General features: G+C 33.6%; 1 protein-coding gene across 5 annotated transcripts in view; it reads right to left on the reverse strand.

Moving 5' to 3' along the window:
• The window catches only part of bigmax (helix-loop-helix-leucine zipper transcription factor bigmax), an 82,476-nt gene that overhangs the window by 2,318 nt on the left and 57,502 nt on the right, over positions 1–22,656 (reverse strand). For all 5 annotated transcript variants that reach the window (XM_085809982.1, XM_085809985.1, XM_085809983.1 and 2 more), the window contains 3 exons: positions 13,516–13,612; positions 10,395–10,494; positions 10,210–10,294 (listed from right to left, as the gene is read on the reverse strand). In XM_085809982.1, coding sequence (XP_085666108.1) covers positions 10,210–10,294; positions 10,395–10,494; positions 13,516–13,612 — 282 coding nt within the window. The remainder of the gene's footprint in view (positions 1–10,209; positions 10,295–10,394; positions 10,495–13,515; positions 13,613–22,656) is intronic.

Raw genomic sequence — 22,656 nt, forward strand, 5'->3', positions numbered from 1 at the left:
ATGGACATGACAAGGCAAGATCCATCAATGATGAATCATCAGGGAGTTGTATTCCATTATGATAATACAATACAGTACAAAGTCCAAGACCTGGACTCGTCCATACAAAGTGGATTCTGGATTTGGGAGTTTTCCGAATATTAGATCATCAATTTAAATCTAGTTAGATGGCATGCAGAAATTATAAAATTAAAATTCCAAATCATGATTTATGAAATAATGAGTATTTGTGATCTAAAGGGCCTCACAATTTACCCCCCCCAAAAAAAAAGCTTAATATTTATTTGTTTATTTTATTATACATTTATTTCAATGTAAGCTGTTTCAGTTGCTTCGTTTCTTGTGCTAATACTTTTTCTTTAATTCTATAAAAAAAATAAAAAATAATAATTAAAAAAAAAAAAAAAAAAACATAATTTCTTGTTAAAAGTTTCACTGTTCAAGTCCTGTAATTGCTGTGTCGAGAATTCCGACTAACTTGTCAATTGCACTTTTTTCGTTTTCAATAACCTCTCTGTCCCTTTCTTCATTATCGGTAGTGTTATTTTCTACATCTAGAACCATACCACAGATTTCGCCATCTGTTAATTGATTGATGATTGGGGCATTGTTATTGCAATGAAAAACTGCTGTTATATCATCTCTATTTATAACCGCTTCTCCACATTTCTTTACAAAATCCATTAATTGGAGAATTTTACCTTTGCGATATCCGAAATCCTTCAGATTTGCGGCTATCATCTTCCTCATCCTCACCACGAAATATGGTACCTGGCCAACGGCAAGTATTTTTTAAAGTATCTGGAGACACGTCCTCCCACGACCTTGCGATGCTCCAGAAAACAGATTTTATGTTAAAATATTTCAAAAATTCTTCAATAGTCTTGCCATTGTTCATGAAATTTAACATGGATTCTAAAAATGCTACTTTATATTTGCCTTTCAGCATGCACACTATTCTGATATCCATAGGTTGAATGATCCTCCTGCTAAAAGGCGTAGACAGTTCCTCTTCAGTTCCAGCTCCTGCTCTGTGAAGGGCGAACATTTCAAACTTCTAAAATTGCTAGTCCTCACGGACTATGCCAAATTGTTATCTTCTACTCAAGTTCAATTGAAAAGTGGCCTTCTTTGTCCTGTTATCAATCTGTTGGTTAAAAAGCATGTCATGCCGCAAAATTAATTTCTGCCTTGGATATTCCCTCACGTGTTCACAAACTTTAGTACATTCTGATTTAGCGCTGTATGCCAATGAGCCTCTTAATCTCTAAAATCTTTCCTCTCCACTTTTTGCTTTTGTGTTTCATTTATGTTATACAAAATATAAACTACCCAAAAAAATTATAAAAATTACAAAATTAAAAAAAAAAAAAATATCTGAAAGCTTTCAGATTTTAAATTAACTCCAAAAGGGCATTTTTTTAACGTTTTGTGTGTTACCTTTATTTATTAAATAGCATGTTCTTTGGACTTAAACCATAGAATTCAGTTCAATAGCAATGTTGCAAAATAATTTTTAAATGAGCCCTTCTTTAGAATTTCCGATACACAGTGCCGCGCGCTGGAGATAAAAAGACCCCACCCCATAGAGTGTTGCCATTGCTCACTTTGAAATCCTTGAGCTTGTTAATCAATAATTCATTAAAGTTTTACAAAATATGAAATCGATAATAAAATAAATTCTTAATTTCAAATTTGGTCTTCCACATGTTCATATTCATAGGAGGATTACGTCATTCAAAATTCAATTGCTCTATGTACCGTTGTTTTATCACAATGCGAGAGAGAAATAGACATATTATTTATTGCAGATTTTTCATTATTTAATTTTTTCAAATATAATGCAGGACTCTAACATTTGGTGGCAACCGTTTGAAAAGTGAAACGGACATTTATAGTGATTCAAAGCAAAATCGCAAAACGAAAACAATAGTCCTTCAGGAACAAAGCCCCTTTGGACTAAAACTTATAAAAAAACCACTAAAAATTACAAAAAAAAAAAAAAAAAAACTTTTGACTTCATATTTTTTTCCTATACCTAAATTCTCTCGAGCTCATGTGGCTCCCCCTAGCTTGCATCAAACTATTTACGCAATTTTCCTATTACTGGCATCACCAAGATATTTTTATCATATGGAGGTACACGTTCTAGAACCATAGGCACTCCGAAAGACTTAATCATTGGCAGGATTAATTATGGACGTATAATTCAGAGGAAACGATAATACGGATAATGTAGAAATCAAACAACAAAAATCAGCATTATATTTTGAAATTTTCACAGGACTACTTACGATGGTTTTACCAATACGGATACATTATTTTTCACTAATCAGGTTTGCCTCATCAGGTAAACCAAACGAATTCAAATGTTGCTGAGCTTAGGGTATAAAATGATTTTCAAACCAATCATTCATTAATGCTTGCGTCATCCAGACTCTTTTATTTGCACGATGTATAATGGGAAAAATCTTTACTCCTTTAAATACTCGAGATTGTGTATACAGTCAAAAGTCGTTAATCCGGACTCCTCGGGACTTCGGCGATTCCAGATTATAGATCATCAGTTTAAACCTGGTAAGATGGTATGCAGAAATTATAAAATTAAAAATATGAAACTGTAATTTATGAAATAATGAACAATTATCATCTAAAGGGTATCAAAATTTACAAAAAAAAAAAAAAAAAAAAAAAAAAAAAAGCTCAATATTTATTTGCTGGTAAAGCTGTATTACAAGAATGATGATTGTGCAAGAGTAGCTCTGCAAAAATTCAGGACACTGAAGGGTATAAAAGAAGGCGTTGGTCCAATGAGTGTCGTAGGTCTAAAGAAAATGATGCAAAAATTCGAAACGACAGGTTCGTTTGATGTGCAATCTGGTAGAGGGAGAAAACGAGTGCATTCGACGGTAGTTGAAGAAGTGGCCACAGCATTACAGGAGGGGTCGGCCGGTGGTGTGCAACCGTGCAGTGCACGAGGAATTGCCCGAACATTGGACAGGCCTATGAGCACGGTGCTGAAAATTGTACGAAACATCCTGCAATGCTATCCGTACAAAATTGGCCATGTGCAGGAGTTGCTTCCGCCTGACCTGACAGCTAGGGAGACGTTTGCGTTAGAATTCCTGGCTCGCATGGAAGTGGATAATGAATGGCCGTGGAAAATTTTGTGGAGAGATGAAGCCCATTTCCATCTGACAGGATACGTGAATACCCAGAATTGTCGAATATGGGCAACAGAAAATCCACTGGCAACGCACCCCGTACCACTTCATCCTGAAAAGGTCACGGTATGGTGTGGCTTTACGGCATCATTCATCCTAAAACCATATTTTTTCGAACAGACGGGTGCTTCCGGTCCTGTTACTGCAACCGTCACTGGTCAGAGGTATGCGTCTCTTTTGCGCAACCACGTGATTCCAGCTCTGCAACAGCGTGGATGTGTGGATGAAATCATTTTTATGCAAGATGGCGCTCCTCCGCACATTGCACATCCCGTGAAGCAGCTGCTGAGGCGCCATTTCGGAAATGCTCGAATTATCAGCCGTCATTTCCCTACAGCTTGGCCGTCCCGATCGCCTGATCTTACTCCGTGTGATTTCTGGCTGTGGGGATATCTGAAGGATGTTGTGTTCCGTACTCCAATTGCAAATTTAGCGGAATTAAAGGCACGCATTTTGCAACACATTCTGAACATCACCCCGGAGACACTGCGATCCGTTGTGGAACATGCTGTTTGTCGCTTTCAACTTGTTGCACACAACACCATATTGAACATGTTTTGTGCCAGTCTCACGACAGTTCCGAACTTCTTTGATGAATGGTTCTTATGCGGTATGTCGCCGCAAAACTCTTGAAACCGATTTGTCCCTTTCGATGTGATATGTACAGTCATGCAAATAAAATTATTCAACAATTCTAATTTGTCAATGCATTTTAATGTGTAACTTCCACCTTAGCCATTGTTTTACGAATCGCTTCTCGTTTCTCGTCGTGATTTTGCAGCTTACAGCGCCATCTGTTGCTAACTTTTGAAACTAAATTTTTTCTTCTGCCATACGCTTTCCGCCTTCTTCAATAACATTCCTTTCAAATTTCACATCATTTTCATCAGTGGTTCTTTTTTTATAGCGTTTTGAAACTTAAACTTTAATTATAATCACCCTGTATACTTTTAGCTTAAATAGGGTCCGCTATAAATTATTGGCTATGTGCGCTGCGCAAAAAAAAAAGGGAAGGACAGTTCAATATCTCCCGTTCTACTGGGCCGATTAACAAAATTAAAATTGCGTTTTTCATGTCTCGAAAGCCCCACTTAGGACATATATTAGATTTATATATACCATTGTTCTAACATAGGTATTTTTACACAAAATTGGACTTTTTCTGAAATAACATACCAATTTTTTTCCATATTTCCATTCTACAATTCAAATTTTGTCTAGAAATTAAATTTTGTAAAATTTCATGCAAAATTTACAGAGAAATTCAAAAATTTATCTTGCCAAAATTGTTTTAGTTTGGCCAAGAATAATTCACTAGGCAAACAATTTTCCTTTCCCTTCCATTATGCCGGAGAAAAAAGTCACATCGTTTCTACTTCCAAATAATTTTAGCAAAGTGTTTAAACTACATCTGATACTTTATCACTTTCAACAAATATGGCAAATTTCAAAATGCGCCAATATATAAATTCACGTATATCTTCGGAGATTTTGAATAAAAAAACTGCAATTGTTTTTGCAGGTAGAAATGCATCTACTTTAAGATGATGGTAAAAATTTTATAAATTATAATTAAAAATTTTTTTTGAAAAATTTAAATTTAAAAATACAAATTTTAAAAATAAATCACAAAAAAATGGGTGAATTTTATTTGGAATGAACCTAAATTTTGAAATGTCAAAGGAGGAATCAAATAAGCTTAATAAAAAAAAGATTAATAAATATGTATCAAACTCAATTAACACCGAGGAGCTAAAATTTTGAGAGGTAATTTTTTAAAAACTACTTGTGCGATTTTTACAAAACTTGATAGTTTGGAGTAATTCCAAGTCAAAGAATTGAAATATGGAAAAAAATCAGTATGTCATTTCAGAAAAAGTCCGATTTTGTGTCCAAATACCTATATTAGAAGAATGCTATATACAAATCTAACAAATATCCTAATTCGCGCTTTCGAGACATGAAAAACGCAAGTTGAATTCCGTCAATCGGCCCAGTAGAATGAGAGATATAGAACTGTCCCCCCCCCACAGTGTACCATGAGATTGGCAACGAAAAACAAGTTATTCCGCTAAATTTTGTCTTGCTTCTATTGCATACTGAGAGAATTAAGCTTGAATTGTATTAGTTCACTTATTTATTTATACCTATGTCTAATTCTTGCACAAACTTAAGGCTAATCCGAGTTCTGAATAAATAAACTCCCACATTATACTTAAGGGTTATCGAAGGCCAGCGCTAGGTATCGCCTGATGCAGTCTCTGCAGGTCCTAAATTCTGCTACAAAACATTTCCTTAAGTTCCAGTGGCATAGCTAGGGTGATGCAAGGGGGGGCATCTGTCCCCGGGTACAGCATCCAGGTGGCACCAAATTGAAGCTACAAAAATTTTAATGGAATGTTTTCCATTCTTGGCACACAGAAAGGGGGCAAATGCTTCAGTTGTTCTTGGGCATTGGAAACCCTAGCTACACCACATCTAAGTTCTAAATTTTTGCCGCCCCTAAACTTTGGATCTCAGTGCTTTCCCTAAATTATCAAAATTTTCTCATCCCTTAATTTTGCCGCTAGGTTCTTCTCTAAATTCCAAAAATTCCTTAAATTCTGTTGTACTGACTAGCCATACGAGCTCTGACGCTGGTTCTGGGTTTATGTGAATAAAAAATCAGTAATTCAAATAGCACTAAATGTAATCTTTTGGCCTATGAGTTTCATTAACAAAATCTATTTTTAGCATATGAAAAGAAATTTTTGTTAAATTTTTCCTCCTCAACATTTCTCAGCACATTTAACTTAAATCTGTAATCTTCACCAAGCATAATATCAGCATAAAAGGTTGCCATACTCTTTATTATTCAATTACTAATACAACAAAAAATGCTTAAGACATCACTGCATGAGTCATTACTCAAGTTGTCATATGCTGATTAAACATATGGCGATGAAAGCAAAATATAATAAATAATGATTCGCCCCGTTGGTGTCAGGGGTATAAAATACTAGTAGGTGTAAAATCAATGATGTACCTAAGTAGAGTATTTCTACTTGGGTACTACTTAGGTTTCTACTTAGTAGAATATTTCTACTTAAGTTTGAGATGTATGCCAAGCACATACACAGCTACGGAGCCAAATTACTGATCTCACAAATTTATGCTAAACTTATTGTTTCTTCAATAACGAGGTATTTTATTTTGTGCATAAATGAAATTATGAATCGGGACTCTCCATATGTTTTATTACGGGAGGAAAAAATCAAATGCACATGCGTAAAGCATACAAAAAAATATTGTTTGTGGCTTTGAGGTCTGGATTTTAGTTCATTCCAGATATTGGATGTCCGGGTTTCGGACTTTGTACTGTAGTATACAACTGTCCACATGCAGATAGATACAGTTGCAAACTTTATTTGGAAACCTATACTGCAAGTCATTAATCATTAGTTATCACTCCAATAAATTATACCTTCTTTCAGCTATCATACAACATATTCCAGAGAAAGCATATTTTCAAGGAAGTACAGCAAGACAGAGGATCTTTGAAGTGGACTACAAAATATCTGTTACAGCAAGGAAAGTGGAATTTTACAGGGGAAAAGTTACAAGATAGATAGCAACATTATGGTTTTAGATAATCATGGAAAATATAATACTGACAGCCAATAAATGTATTCAGTAATACAATACAATTCTTTCAATGAAAACTACAGGAACTTTTACTCACATTAAAAGTAATATCGCTAAATATTCATTGGTATATGGCAGAAATCCTCATTGCAGTGAGTGGCAACATTCATCTTTGCTGTGTAATATGCATATGTGCTTGCCATTACCTGAGGATAAAAAACTTGAACTTTTTCATGAAGACTTACAACTCACATTTCCCCCCCCCCCCCTGTTCGTGGCCAATTTCTTGCGTCAACTTCTGTGTGTTAATATTTAAATATTTAGCCTCTTGTGAGATGTGCTTTCCTTTTAAATGTTAAAGTTGGTTTTAACTGTTAGCTGAAGTTTGCGATTCTTAGGCCTTTCTGATGACCTTCTGATGGAGTCTAATGGCAGTATAACATCACCATATTTGATGACCTACAGTAACTGGTGCATCGTATGGCGCAGCTACACCTGCTTTGAAATCTGGTTTTGATTTTGCCCAGGATTTTGTGCTCCCGAACTTCTTGAAATCTTGTGCTTCCTGAATGAAGTATGCTGCAGGAGGAAGCTTTTGAGAAACCTGGACAGATTTTGCGATTTCACTGTGGCCTTCCACCAGTACAAATGATTCTCAAGAGTATTTTGCTGAAAGTTTTTCATGAATATGTGTGAAGTGTATTTTTTAAGAAAATACTTTTTATCATGCATTCTTGGCATTTACTGGAGTTGTTTTTTCCTTATTCATAACAAGTACAGTTTGTTTTATGAGGTGAATGCTTTACATTTTGTTAATGTTCATACATGTTTCATTCTCATGTTTATCCCTAATTGTTATGGATGTGTGCCAGGTCTTCTATCATTTTATACCATGCTTTAGTATTGATATTTTTTTGCGTTGGCAATTAAAATCATATATCTTTTCTAAATTTAATAGTCATATCATGTAATGAAAATCCTTCTGATGATTTTCCAACTGAAAATATAGCAGCTATGCAGGTATTACAGGTTTCAGTAAAATTACTGCCTTTTTGGAAAACAAGCCCTGCATTATGGTTTGTTAGAATAAAATTGAAGTTTTTCCTTACCAATATTTCTACCGATTTAGCCTAACCATGTTGTTGCTGTTGTAGATTCTGGTATACGTAATCCTGTTAATGATATCATTTTAAAGCTTCCTGCTACCAGAAAATATTACATCCTAAAGCAAAGATTGATTGCAATAAATTCTGAAAGTGAAGCATCAACAATTCATTTCCTGTTGCAAGGTCTTAAGCTTGGTGACCAGAAGCTTCCTCAGTTGTTGACTCATATGCACCCTTTACCAGGTGATACTATAGGTGAATCCTTGTTAAGATCTTTATGGCTTGCAAAGCTCTCCACAATCTATTTTGGCTGCACTCAGTGAAGATGATTTGAGTAAACTAGCTATGGTCGCTGATAAGATTATTAAGATCACATCTCACCTTCTGTGATTACGGCTATCACGACCCCTGAGACAAATGAATCACGTACAACTCATTTGGAACTTCGGGTAGCAGAAGTGACAAAGCAAGTTGGTGAGTTCACCTCTGCCTTGGAAAATAATTCTCGTAGTCCTAAGTGATATTTTCAGCATTCATACCAGCACAGTAAATCACATGAACACACTAATCGCTATAAACAGCAAACAGACAACCTTTGTTTCTATCATATAAATTTTGGCAAGCATGCAAGAAAATGTCAGTTTCCGTGTTCCTTTCGTAAAGCGAGAAATCAGTTGCTGGTCAAGGTGCTGGTCAGTGGGTGAATTATATATTTTTGGCAGACTCCTTGTCAAAATTAAAACATTTGATACTGGGGCAGATGTGTCCATATTACCGAAAATGTATGCTCAGGCCTAGAAGCCTTCTAGAGACTTGGTTTTGTTTGCTGTGAATGGAACCAAGATTCCCACATTTGGCATTAAACATCTCACTTTGGATTTAAATTTACGTGGCACCTTTACTTAGTTATTTGTCATTGTGGATGTTAATCAGCCAATTTTGGGTGGTGATTTCCTTAAGAAATATGGATTACTTGTTGACGTAGCTAATAACTGCCTTATCGATTCTGGGACCGTTATGTCAATGTGTGGCAAATTGTTTAACAGAGTTTATTTTATTTAGGCATATCCATATCTCTTAATGACACTAAACTTAATAAATTACTAGCTGAGTATCCTGAGCTCACTATTCTTCTTATGTAAACAATAATAATTAAACTTCAACAATTTTCTATTCTATTGAGACTAAAGATCCTCCCGTTTTGCCAGATTTGCTCCAAGCAGCATAACAGGAGTTTGAGTACCTCATGTCACATGGAATCATTCAGCTATCCAAAAGTGCTCGAGCCAGCCCTCTTCACATCATTTATAAAGTTAATGGTGACTGGTGTCCTTGCGGTGACTATCGCCACTTGAATGCCATGACTATTTCTGAGCCCAATATGCAAGAGAGCCATCTCCATTTGATTTTTTATAGATGACAGAAATACAAATTGTATTCAAAATAATAAATTTATTCTGGGAAAATCACCAGTACCATTTCTTGGCTGTTTAATTATTTCTTCAGACGTTCAATCTCTTCCTGAAAATACTGCAGTAATTTCTAACTTCCTGAAAATTGTAAAGTCCAAGATATAGAGGTTTTCAGCAATGCTGAATTTTTATCAATGATTTTTGCTTCTGCTTCATTCCCTTTCTAAGAATAATAATAAAATAAGAATAATTTCTAATAAGAATAATTTTTAAGAAGAATAAACATTAAAACCCCTTGGACAGCAGAAACAACTACAGCCTTCGAAAAATGTAAAACTGATCTAACAAATTCAGTGACACTTGGTTACCATGCCCCTGGTCAGCAGTTGTCACTGACTGTCGATGCCTCAGATGTGGCTATTGGAGCCGTTTTGCCCTCACGCTGCGATAATAGCCTTCAACAACACAGTCTTTTTCTCCAGAAAACTGGCTCCAGCAGAAACTAGTTTTGCACTCATGTCGCGATAATGGCCTTCAACCCCTGGCTTTATCCCCAAAACTGATACCAGCAGAAACTAAGTACAGCACATTCAATAGAGAATTACTCATTATCTACTATGCTGCAAGGCATTTTCAACATAATCTTGAATGGCAAGATTTACAATATCTACAGATTGATTTACTATCCAGATTCTTCATCACCCAGGCAGGATCAGACATATGAATTGTATTGCCCAATTCAGTACCGATATACATTATGTTCTTGGACCAGAGATGGATACCTAGGAATGGCATATATGCTTATATTGGCACTATGAAAACGTAAATTACAAATGAACTTACCACTTGAAATTTCATCTCATCGCTAACTTTATTAGAATTTTGTCCTGGTTGGCTTTGATGAACCTTTACGATAGTTTCATAGTTCCTAAGCAACAAAATATACGTCTTTAATTCCTACATTACAGTTGTATTTGTTTATCAAATAAGTGTTTTCAGTAAACAGTGCTACTTAAATAAAAGCTTACGCTTTCATGATTTGTAAGGCAATAACTTCTTTTCTTAAAGCATTAAGTTCATCTTCTTGCTTTTTCTTCTGCTGCAGAAGGAATTGAATATAATCAATTGCTGAAAGAAAAGAATCCAATGTCATATATCAGTTTTTGAAAAGTAATATAAAAAGGAAAGTAAAAATTAATATAGAAAAGTAATATAAAACTACTGAAATAAGCATTTTTTACAGCTAAGATAATTTAAGCTTAAGTACTGCAGTATTTTCAGGAATTTAGAGATTCCTGAAAAGATTCAGATCAAATTTAGATTAAATTAGAAAGATTCAGATTAGATTAAGAGACAGAATATTGCTGCTTCTAAAAAATTAGAGATCATATATCCATCTCCTTTAAAATTCATATTGTTTTTCATTAAAGCCACCTCACTAATTCATATTCATTAATATAACTATTGATCTATGGTTAGTTTTGCTTCATGTTTTCAATTAATAAAAACTTATCATTCTAGTTTTACCAACTTAAGACGCACATTAAAGTTAATTTGGTACATTTTTATCTCGCACAGTACAAAGTTGAAATACGGATGTTTAATGACTGGAATAATCTATTATCTGTGCCTCACACAAAATGTTTCTTACACAATGTAGGAACTGAGAAACTGACACAATAAAAAAATAGGACTGCCATAAATCTGTTTTATTCCTGATTAGCTGAGATTTCTTTTGCAGAAAATCATGTTATCCACATCAACACTGAATAACCAAATATGCAGTTTTATCAACACTAAATCATCGTGCATATGGTTTTGTTGTTAAATACATGTCAGTTAGATAACCACATTTTCATTTTTAGCCTTTGAGTTGTGGAGGAAGGCAACATTTTTCTTAAAATTTACATGCAACACATGGAGAGCTCAAAATCTATGTTTGTCTGAAGTGTAATACTGTGCATGCTGTTTTTCATTTGTAACTATAGCATGAAAAAATAGAACTAAGCTAGCATAGTCTACTGTGCTGTTCCTTAACATACTGATTAGATGTAGATTATTTTGTTCAGTCTATTGTCATTAATCTTATAAAAATTAAACTCTGAGATTAAACTTATAAAAATTAAACATCTATTTTAATCTTTCCACAAAACTTTACATCTGTCTTTCAACTAATGAACATCAAAAGTTTGCATGCAATGAAATGAAGATATAAAGCAGCATTTTCAAAATCAATGCAGCCAGAAGACCTTCCATGAATTCTTCAACTATTATATTATACATTGCTTTCTATGAAGCATCTGAAAGGATCATGAGAGAATGTAGCTGCAGATGTTTTTAAAAATACTTGGCATACTTTATAGCGAGGTACTAAATTCCTGATGATGACAGCTGCAAATCTGAAGATTTTTTATTCTGTGGGTAAAAAGCAAATGCAATTTATGAAAAAATGCTACATAGATGATATAAGTTTTCTATTGTGATGACAAAGTGCCAGTGACATTTGAATTAACAACATAACAATTCTCGACCACAAAGTACACACGCCAATTTAAAAAAAGAAAAAAGTGGAACAAAGAAAACCGAACTTTTCTGATAAGCAGAATATGTGAAGAAATGCAGATAACGTTAAATGAAGATGATATAGCTAATTGCAATGGCAATACCCCAATCAAATCTATTAATGGACAATAAAATCTAGTATGATTTAAAATACAGAAAATATTATCACTGATAGTGACAAAACAGTTGTTGAGGATGAAAAGAATTTGATTGTCTACTTAAAGGAAATTGCCAGCACAACAATCACATAACTTAAAAAATACAACTTTGTAACTGAACATAAAATTTATCTCTCTGTAAAATTGAAGTATTAACACACACACACACACACACATAAAAAAAACTTATACTATTAAAAGAAATGCCTAATGAAACAAAATAAATTTTAACAGTGAACTTTTTCTGTAAAATGTGGTTCCTCGTGGTCATAAAAATGTTTCATTATTTTACAAAGAACCATTTCATACTTGCAATTTAATCTTTAGATTTCTGCAAGAAACAAATGATATAAGAATGTTAACTGATGCATGTACAGACAAAAAATTTATTATAATACTTGTTGCACATGCATAAACTATTTATATTACAAAGTGCATGATTCAAATTGGCTTTATGCTCAACTGTCTTTTTCCCCTGTTTAAATTTTAATTAAAAAATCTGCTACGCAACGTGAACTCAAAACAGGTAAAATTTGTTAGACCACACATCAAACTTTTACTTCCACATATTCCAGTAGCCTTAACTCCATTTTCATTTTCAAACATATTCTTTCTTTCTTTTAATTTTTTTTTTCCAAACATACCTATATGTTTTCCATTTAGATTTAAGGAATGATTATGATATAAATGCCAGCTTTCACATCCAAAAGCCACATAAATTAATATTTGTAATCATGGATTAAAATATTTCTAGCAGCTCAATGTTGCTCTTGAATTACCCATCCTTATGAAATTTGAAAACAAGTAAAATTTGTTAGAACACACATCAAACTTTTACTTCCACACATTCCAGCAGCCTTAACTCCAATTTCATTTTCAAACATATTCTTCTATCTTTCCCTTTTTTTTTTTTTTTTTCAAAAATACCTATATATTTTTTTTCATTCAGATTTAAGAAATGATTATGATATAAACACCAGCTTTCACTCCCAAAAGACACATAAATTAATATTTGTAATCATGGATTAAAAAATTTCTAGTCAATATGGTTATAAAGTTATTGTTATTATTTAAGCCCACTACACTTGTTTCAATTACTTGATGATAACTCAATCAAATATGATGGAACAAAACCTCACAAAACGGGCTTTTCCACAACATAGAAGTTTATTCTAACAGCCTAAAACATAAAAAATTAAGCAATTCAAAAGGGGGGGAAAAAGGAACATTTTTGAAAGGTGAAATTACTTTGTAAATATTTTATATAATTTTCATTTATATTTGAGGAATAATTATGACATAAATACTAGTTTTCATTCCCAAAGGCCAGATAAATTAATATTTACAACCATACATTAAAGAATTTCACATCACAGGATTATTATTTTTAATTTAAGTGTTGGGAATACAATGCCTGAAATTCACTTACATCTCTGGAGAATAGTTGCTTTGCTTAATTTATAACTACTAATGCTGTCCTGTTGCTGACAAGTAGGAACAAGTGACTGCAAATCTTCATAACCTCTCTGAAAATGATCAAAAACAAAAATTAATGAAACAAATTATAAGAAATGGATATAACAACTTAGAAATATAACATACTGGTATAATTCTGCATCAGAATAATGTTAATTACATTTTATAAAACGAATCATAAAAATGACTTAACATGTATATTCGAAAATCAAAATCCAACATAACTTATGAAATACCTTAAACTTCAATATTTGGGTGGGTGGTTAGCCGAGTTATGGTACAAAACAATGATTATTTGCTTTAAATCCAAAAGGTACAGTATATAAAAATAAGAATCAGAAACTAGTTTCAAAACCTTTAGTAAAACTGAAGTAAATATATTTAAACTGTTAATGTATGTGGGGGAAATGCTTGCACAAATAATTACAGGGGTTGTAAATTAAATAGTGGCAACTTAACCTTGAAATTCGCAGAAGGACGGGCATGTGCAAATAGGATATGGGAGCGGTGAGGTGGCGCTGTTGCCGATGCGTAGAGTGCAAAAAAACAGTCGGTCTACTTAGAAGGGTAGCTGTTGTGTGGCGTTATAATGAGGAGTTTCGTTTCCATCACTCTAAAGCATGTTTTCAAAAGGTGATCAGCTGTCATGGCATAAAATCAAGGTTGCTTATGGCAAAAATGCAACAGAATGCTATCGAGAATTAGTGGAAGCTTGTGGCACAAATGCTTTACCGTATAGGACAATAGCACAATGGGTTCAAGTATTTCGTTCAGGTAGGAATGAGACTGTGGATTTGCAACGCACAGGTTGGCCCTCCATTCGTCAAGAGCAGATTGACGTCTCCTTACCATAGACTGCCGATGGACTGTCCAAGAATTATCCTTAGAGGTTGGTCTGAGTCATCAAACGGTGTGGTGCATAATGAAGAAATTTCTCAACATGAGGTAAATTGCTTCCTGCTGGGTTCCACATCGACTAACTGAATGGCACTGGTATGCAGAAATGGCACCGGTATGCACTGGCTGGCCCCCACTTGGAGAGATACCACAATGAAGGAGACACATTTCTGCAGCATATTGTCGCCATTGATGAGACATGGGCACGAGCCTATGAGCCTGAATGAAAGCGTCAATCAAATGAATGGCATCACCAAGGTTTGCCACGTCCACAGAAATTTTGACAGGAACCCAGGCGTGTGAAGGTTATGTTGATTATGGCATACGACTAGGACAGTGTGATTCTTACACATGCTGTACCTGAAGGACAAACTGTCAACACAGATTACTATTGCTGATTTCTACAGCACCATCTGCGTCCAGCTATGCGGCACAAACGTCTAAGTTTATTGCACAACAATCTCCCTATCATATTGCATGATAACGCTCATTGCTATGTCGCAAACAATGTCACTCTCCTTTTGCGACGGTGGCAGTGGGAAATCCTGGAACACCCACCCTACTCACCCGACATGAGTCCTTGTGACTTTGATCTGTTTCCGAAATTGAAGGAACCCCTCCGAGGTCACCAATTTCATGACGTTTGATCTGTACTTCACGCAGTAGGGCGCTCGGTCGCTCACATCAACAACCAACACCTCGCCACTGGTCTACAATGGCTTCCCGACATTTGGCAAAAGGTTATAAGCTTTGCTGGTGATTACATAGAAGGAATGTAATGCAACTGTACTTGTAAGTTCATTAAAAATTGATTTATACCTATGTTGCCATTACTTAATTTACAGCCCTCGTACTTAAAAGAACAGGATGAAAAGTTCAAAAATATTATTTAAACCATGACCTTTCCCTTCTCCATGCACTGTTAAACATTTTTTATGCCAGATGAAGTTCTACATATATAATAATATAGTAAAATGTCCTATATGCAAAACTGCTGCAATCCAGGATTTCAGGAATTTTTGGAATTAAAACCAATCTATATCTGGTAAGATGACATGCAGACATGGTAACACTGGATCTTCACTTATTGTTGAGGTCAGGCAGAAAAATGCTAACCACTTAAAAGAGCTGAAAGTGTGACCATGGCCCAAATCAATCAATCAGTCAATGTATTATCATTGGTCACAGTGCAATTCCCTAGTCAGCAGGTGATTGAAAATCACATACAGGAATGAATCTGTTAGGAGAAAAATCACATTTATGGTACACCCGCTTTCTTTTGTTTAATATTACAATCTCCTTTCCAACACTCGGTACAGTATTATTTTTCATGAGTGGTCTGGATATTGGATACGATTTTGAACTTTCAGTGCAGTAATGGACTAATGCTTCAAACATTACCGCTCTATGTTCAAATTATTGGCATAATTTTTTTAGTGTTATTAAGTTGCAAGTTGAAATAAATTTTTTTCTGTCAGATTTCATGGGTTTCTGAATTGGTTTCAATTTGCATCCAAGAGAATATAAAAAAGATAGAAGATAAAAATAAAGATAAGAGATAGATAGGATAGATAGATAAAAATGAATAAAAAAGGGATGCATTAGCACTTACAAAGTTCAACAAAAATTTAAAAGTACTCTATGCAGAAGTAAAAGTAATACAGACATGAAAATTTTAAGTTTTGAAAAGTCATGCAAATAAATAAGGTAACATTCTCATGTCAAGAAATAGTAAATTCATACTAAAAGTAACATACATTACTATTTACAAAATGTCATTTATTTACACTGTATTAGAGCTTTGAAACTTGTTTTCCTACATCAGCTGCTTTTTTTTCTTCTGTTCCATTGAAAAAAAATTGGTCAACATTTTGTATTCCCTGAATGAAACCTCAACAACTGCTAATCTTCATGTATGAGAAACTGGAAAATTTTCATATTTCAATATGAAAAATAGGATATCTTTCATGTTGTACACAATGTGACTTAATAAAGATTTGAAACTGGCACATTCATCTTAAAGTAACTTTATAACACAGTACAAAGTCCTAAATCTTAATTCCAATAGCTGGAATCATCTAAAGCAACTTTCTTTTCAGATTCTTTTTTTCTATGATTTAAGCATGCACATTAAATATTTTTTATAAAAAAAATGTGGAGAGTGGAGAGTCCAGATTCTGAATTTCACTTTGGCATTAAATAAAATACCTCTATATCCACGGAAATAATTTATTACATAAATATGGATAATTTATATAACAGTGCTGCCTCTCAAACAGGAGAATGAAATTCCAGGTGTTATAAGAAAATTCCAATCTATTCGTGTAGTGCACGTTGGCTGTGCCAAGAGGTAAATTAATTATGGTACCACTTGAAAACAGTAAATTTGCAAATCACATATGACTTATAATCCCCAAAACATTACTATTATACCTATAATAGGAGTTGTTTTCTCCACTGAAGACCAATATTAAAATATGCTCAATTTGGATTAAAAAATATCTTTTATTTCAGACATTCTGCAAAATAAATTCAGGTATTTTATATTTATTCAACAGCATACATAAGCAAAAAATATGTCCATTAAATTTTGTGATGGTGTGTTATCATACTGCTATAATTAAATTCAGCAGTGTGCCAACAAAAATTGGTTAACTAATAATAAATAAATTTAGAAGGAAGAAGCCACATTACGTGATACGAATAATATTAAAATAAAATTAATTACTTAAAAATTAAAAATTTAATTACAATAATCAACAATATTTTGGCGAATATATATATATTAAATGGTTACTTAACCCCTTCGCGCCGACTGTCACGTATACGTACCAGCAATGAACGCACTTATCTACCGGCCGACACGTAGGCGTGCCAGAGCATTGTTGCGTTTTCTACCGAATGTCACGTATTTGTGCCAGTACCTTGGAACGTTTTTCAAATTATAATTTCTGCCACAAGATGGCACTGTATGCCCATATGGTTTCAGATACATGTACATTAAACTTTCTACTTGACATGAGAGAAGCATGACTCACATACACGTGTTTTTGATTATATAAACAAACGGGGAACTAAATGTTTCCAAATGGCGTGATTTATGACATCTCTTTAAATCGCACATTCTTCGCAAGTGGTAGTTGTTTATTAAGTAGAAGTTTTATATGCGCTAAAGCGTTGAGTATTTCGGTTTACAGTTCAGTTTTTAGAAAATAATTAGATCTTGTTAGACGTGAATTCTTTCTTCTATTACCGTTTCAATGTCGAAGCATCGAAAATGTTTAACAGAGCATGAAATAGCAGAAATGATACAAAATATTTCAGATATTGATTCTGAAATTCTGATATTGATTCTGAAAGATTAACTGAAAGACATTTTCCAAAACTTTGTTCAGAAGAGACTGATAAGAAAATGAGACGACGATGCTTCGTTTGTTCACATTCCCGGAAAAATCCTCCAAAACGGCAAATGAGTTATTACGAGTTCAAGGAATGTAACGTAGGACTGTGTGTAGATCCCTGTTTTAAAATTTTTCATACGAAAAGAGAATTTTAAGTAATATATTTAGTTTTCAGATGTATAATGTTAATAATGTCATAAAATGGTGAGTAATTAAAATAAAATGTGTAAAATATGCATTTAAACAAGAAATAAGGTAAATAAAGTATATATATAAAAATATCTATAAAGCATAAGCCATTTAAATACTCTATAGAGCATTATTAAACAATGCGTTGATACTTCGGAAATTTCATGGATTTAGGCTTAGTAGCAAAAAAGCCCCCGGCCCTGGAGAAACGCTCGCGGAAGACACTGCCGGCCTCCGCAATAAGCGCGCGTTTTCGCTACCCGGCTCATAGGGGTTAAATGACTGATCACTATCTTTTCATTTTACTGCAAAATGACAAATAAGGCATTTATTTTTAAAAAAAATGTTTAAAAGTTTTTGCAGTAAAATCCTAGTATACAGTATGGCCTTGGCATGATTTTGAAAACTGTCGCCAACACTCAAATGACCCATTTACTGTTCATCATATAGTTGCCAAATCTCATGTGTACCATACACCACGATTAAACCAATTTCGTTTTACATGAGAATGGGAAGGTATTTTCTTTTGTTTAACATGCACTGCACATGTGAGTCTCTCGATTCAACATGCACTGCACATGTGCATGCGACTCTCTCGATCGAGTTACTGGAAACCACAGTTGCTGGAAACTTGCTTTTGCCTTTGTAAAAGACAATCTGATTGAAGCTGCGAAAATTGGCTCTATGCCAGCTGCCCGAATAATGCTCACACGATACATAATTTGTCAGAGGTTTCCAGATTTTGACTATTATATTTAAATTCCCTGACTTTTCCCGGTAGTGTGCCAACTCTGTTATAAATTCGTTCCATAGCAGCCTTTTTATAGGCACACATCACTACCAAAACACTTTACATTCAAACATTGATTTTAACATCCCTCATGAGATCCTGCAAATCATTATTATTTTTTGCTTTCATCACTGCCTTACTATCAACACACAGCAACTTGAGAAATGACTCATGCAGGTATGTCTAAACAAGTTTTTACAAAAACAGTAAATACCAAAAAGAGTATAGTAATTTTTTATGCTGACATTACACTTGGCAACGATTACAGACTTCAGGTAACTGCGCTGCGTAGTATTAAGCGAGTTGACAAGGAGAAATTTAACAAAAATTTCTTTCCAAGTGCAAAAAATATTTTGTAAATGATACTCATAGGACAAAAGATTAAAAGTAATGCTGTTTGAATTACGAATAACTGATTTTTTATTCAGATAAGCCCAGGATCAGTGCCAGAACTGGTGTGGCCACACTGGGTGAGAATTTGGTTTGGTTTAGCACATTTAATTATGGCAAAATACACTAAGGCTATCTGCCTAAAGAGAGGGATGCCTTCGTGAAGGACTTTCTAAAGGAAACTGACTATATATGTACACACGGGGAAAACTACAAAAATGTCCATGCAACCAGCCTGTTTGCAGAATTCAAACTTTGGACCAAAGTACCAGTGTTCAGTGACTTTACCACTTGGCCACTGGTGGGTCCACTGACTTAGGGTCGGTAAAATTTTTAGAATTTAGAGAAACACCAAGCTACCAAATCATGACCGCAAAAACCTTGAAATTTAGAGAAGGCAATACTGAGATGAAAAATTTTAAGAATTTAGGGAGACATCTGGCAGCAGAATTTAGGACATACATAAACATCACTGGTTTCAAAATGTCTAGCACCTGCCCTACATAAGCCCTAAGTATATATATGGGAATTTATATATTCAGGTCTCAGATAGATTTTATACATGAGAAGGAAATAGACAAAAGTATAATAAATAACTAAACTAATATAATTCAGGCTTAACTTTGTCAACATGCAATAGAAATAAGCCAAAATTTAGAACATGTCTTTAGTCATCACTCATGATACATCACCAATAGTGTATAGCCACGAATCTGAAGGTATTCAGATATCACAAACAAAAAGTAAATTTTTCCAATTAATGGAATTTGTGAAGAAATGTGGTGAACTAGTAATAAATGAAGATGATATAACAGAATTTTTTTATTGTGATCACGATGCCCCACTAATCAAGCAATTAATGAACAAAAAACCAAGTAATTTAAATACCCTACATTGGAAAAAAAAAAAAAAAAAAAAAATTTAACAAAGAAAAAAAAAATAAATACTGAGCTTTTTTTAGGGTAAATTTTGAGTCTCTTAAGGTTTTCCCCCTTAAGATCCTTTTGATTCCCTTTATGAAACAGTGCTTCATTTATTGCATAAACTACATTTCAGACTTTTTATTTTAAAATTTCTACATATCATCTTACTAGATTTAAACTGATCATCTAATATCCAGAAAAGCCAAAGTTCTAAAGCGTCTGGAATTTTGGACTCTATACTTTATATAACTATCAATTAAAATAGTCATAACACAGTTCTCATGAAAACTGTGTGATCTTAATATTGAATTCATTACTCTAAATTTTAGTTTTACTTTTTCTTCCCACCCCCTTTACTTAGCTGTTAATTAAACAAGAACATCAAAATGTGTTACATCCTGATATTTTTTATATACTTTTTCATATTGAGAACCATTACTGGATAATAAAAGTTTGTCAAATAATAAAAGGAATTTGCAGAACAGTTATAAAGGCAAAAGGTTCATGGCATGTCAAGGAGGTCAAATAACAGTTACACTCTCTTAACACAGTCAAAGAATTATGTGCATTTGAGGTCATGAGAGTGGATCTTGCAGTACTTTTTTATGAGAAAAATAAAGGGAAATTTAAATTTTTTTTAAATTTTATTTATTTTAGAAATGCAGTAAAACATATCATCCATTTGGAAATGAATTTGGGCTTAACAATAGAAAAATATCTTTTTGCCTTTCGACTTTTTATCTCAAGATATGAATTGTGGAAAATTGTATAATGACAATGCACAGACCTTTAAAATGGCAGAATGAAATCTCCAAAGACTATGGAATTCAGTTACAGATGCTTAAGTGATTGATTATTATAAGAGAACGATCAAATATACATCAGAAAAACCTTCATGGTGAAGCGGATTTGGGTAGAGGATGGTATAAAAATGTCTATGAGAAAAATTCTTGGAAGGTCTTTGCTAGCATATAAAGAACTATAAACTATACTAACAAAAACAGAAGCTATAATTAATTCTCAATAACTATTGGTGTAATGATCCTTTAGAAACATCTATATGATCCAATGCCTGCTTATCCTTTACAAAGCAAAGACTGACATCTCCATCTGATTATGCTGCCTAAACTGAAGAATTAATCTCAAAGAAAAATGTTACTAAAAAGTTACATTTACTGCAGACTTCTAATTTCTTGTGTAAATAGCATAAACAATATATATTACAGCTAAACAGTACTTATGTAAAACCCATCCATGTGAAACATGAATTCAGAATTAAGCTGTTGTTAATATAGGTTACCTCCTCATATGAAGAAAAATTTTTTTAAATGTAGACGTACACACAGAATGAGATGACTAAATCCATAGTTCTACTTTACAGATTAAGTAAAATACTGAGATCCTAACTAATTATTATTCAGAACCTAGCAGTTTGTAAATGCATCTTAATTTCATAATTTATTTCTTATTTCAAATAAATATTTTCATCAAGGGAGAGAATGTAACAAGATGTTTATGCAAATGGCAATGCCAATTTCCACAGCAGGGACTGTGCATCCTTTACAGATTTAAAATGATCAATGTTCACTTGTTAAGTAATCCTCCAAAAGGGTAATGTATGTATCTGAAAATTGCTATTGGACCAGGCAAATAAAATGTCTTTTTAGTTTTCTTAAGGTGTATTTACTGGAGTCAGATTTAGGAGGATTCTCATTTCACATGCCACACTTTATTGTTTGTGTCTTTCCAAAAATCAATATTCAGATGTCTATATGAATTTCCCACTAATCAATTTTTAAACAAAGTAGAGGAATAAACAGTCTTGTTGATACGTAGATATATTTTAGATGCACAAAATAATTATATAATCCGATGTGTATATACTTGCAGTGACTACGAGGAATGATTTGACAAAACAGGGTAAATAAGTTGCTGAGTGTTATCCAACTTAAAGGCAGGGATCTTCAGCATGGGAAACAGCAGATCAAACTTCACTAAAAATTGGTGCCTTTGAGAGTGCCAAGTTTCAACTTGTTCAGTGAAGTCAGTCAGTGTGAGCTATGGTTGAGAAAAGTGTGCTTGGCATATCCCACATATAGGAATAATGTATTAACAAGAAATTTTGTTTCAAATTGGGTAAAACTGCTAATGAAACATATGAAATGTTAAGATTAGTTTATAATGATACTGATTAAACAACTTACAAATGGCTCAAATGATTACTTAAGTGAAAAAGTGCTAGCCGGGAACTAACATGAAGGTGATCTATATTGTGTTTTCTGACCTTGACAAAGTTGATAATAATTACTTACCAGACTCTGATATCTTATCATCTTTATAACTTATCAGACCTTGATAATAATTACTCTTCAGATCTGCTACAGTGAAATTTGTAGTTCTTTCTCAAAGTTAAAATGAACATGAATGGTAAATATTTTAAATTGATCCAGGATGCCAAGTCATCCATGCCAGCACAACTAAAGACACTCTCAAAACAGGACTTC

The sequence above is a fragment of the Stegodyphus dumicola genome, chromosome X2, assembly GCF_044657685.1.
Source record: "Stegodyphus dumicola isolate Sdum_Otavi_A_Nest chromosome X2, ASM4465768v1".
NCBI lineage: Eukaryota > Metazoa > Arthropoda > Arachnida > Araneae > Eresidae > Stegodyphus > Stegodyphus dumicola.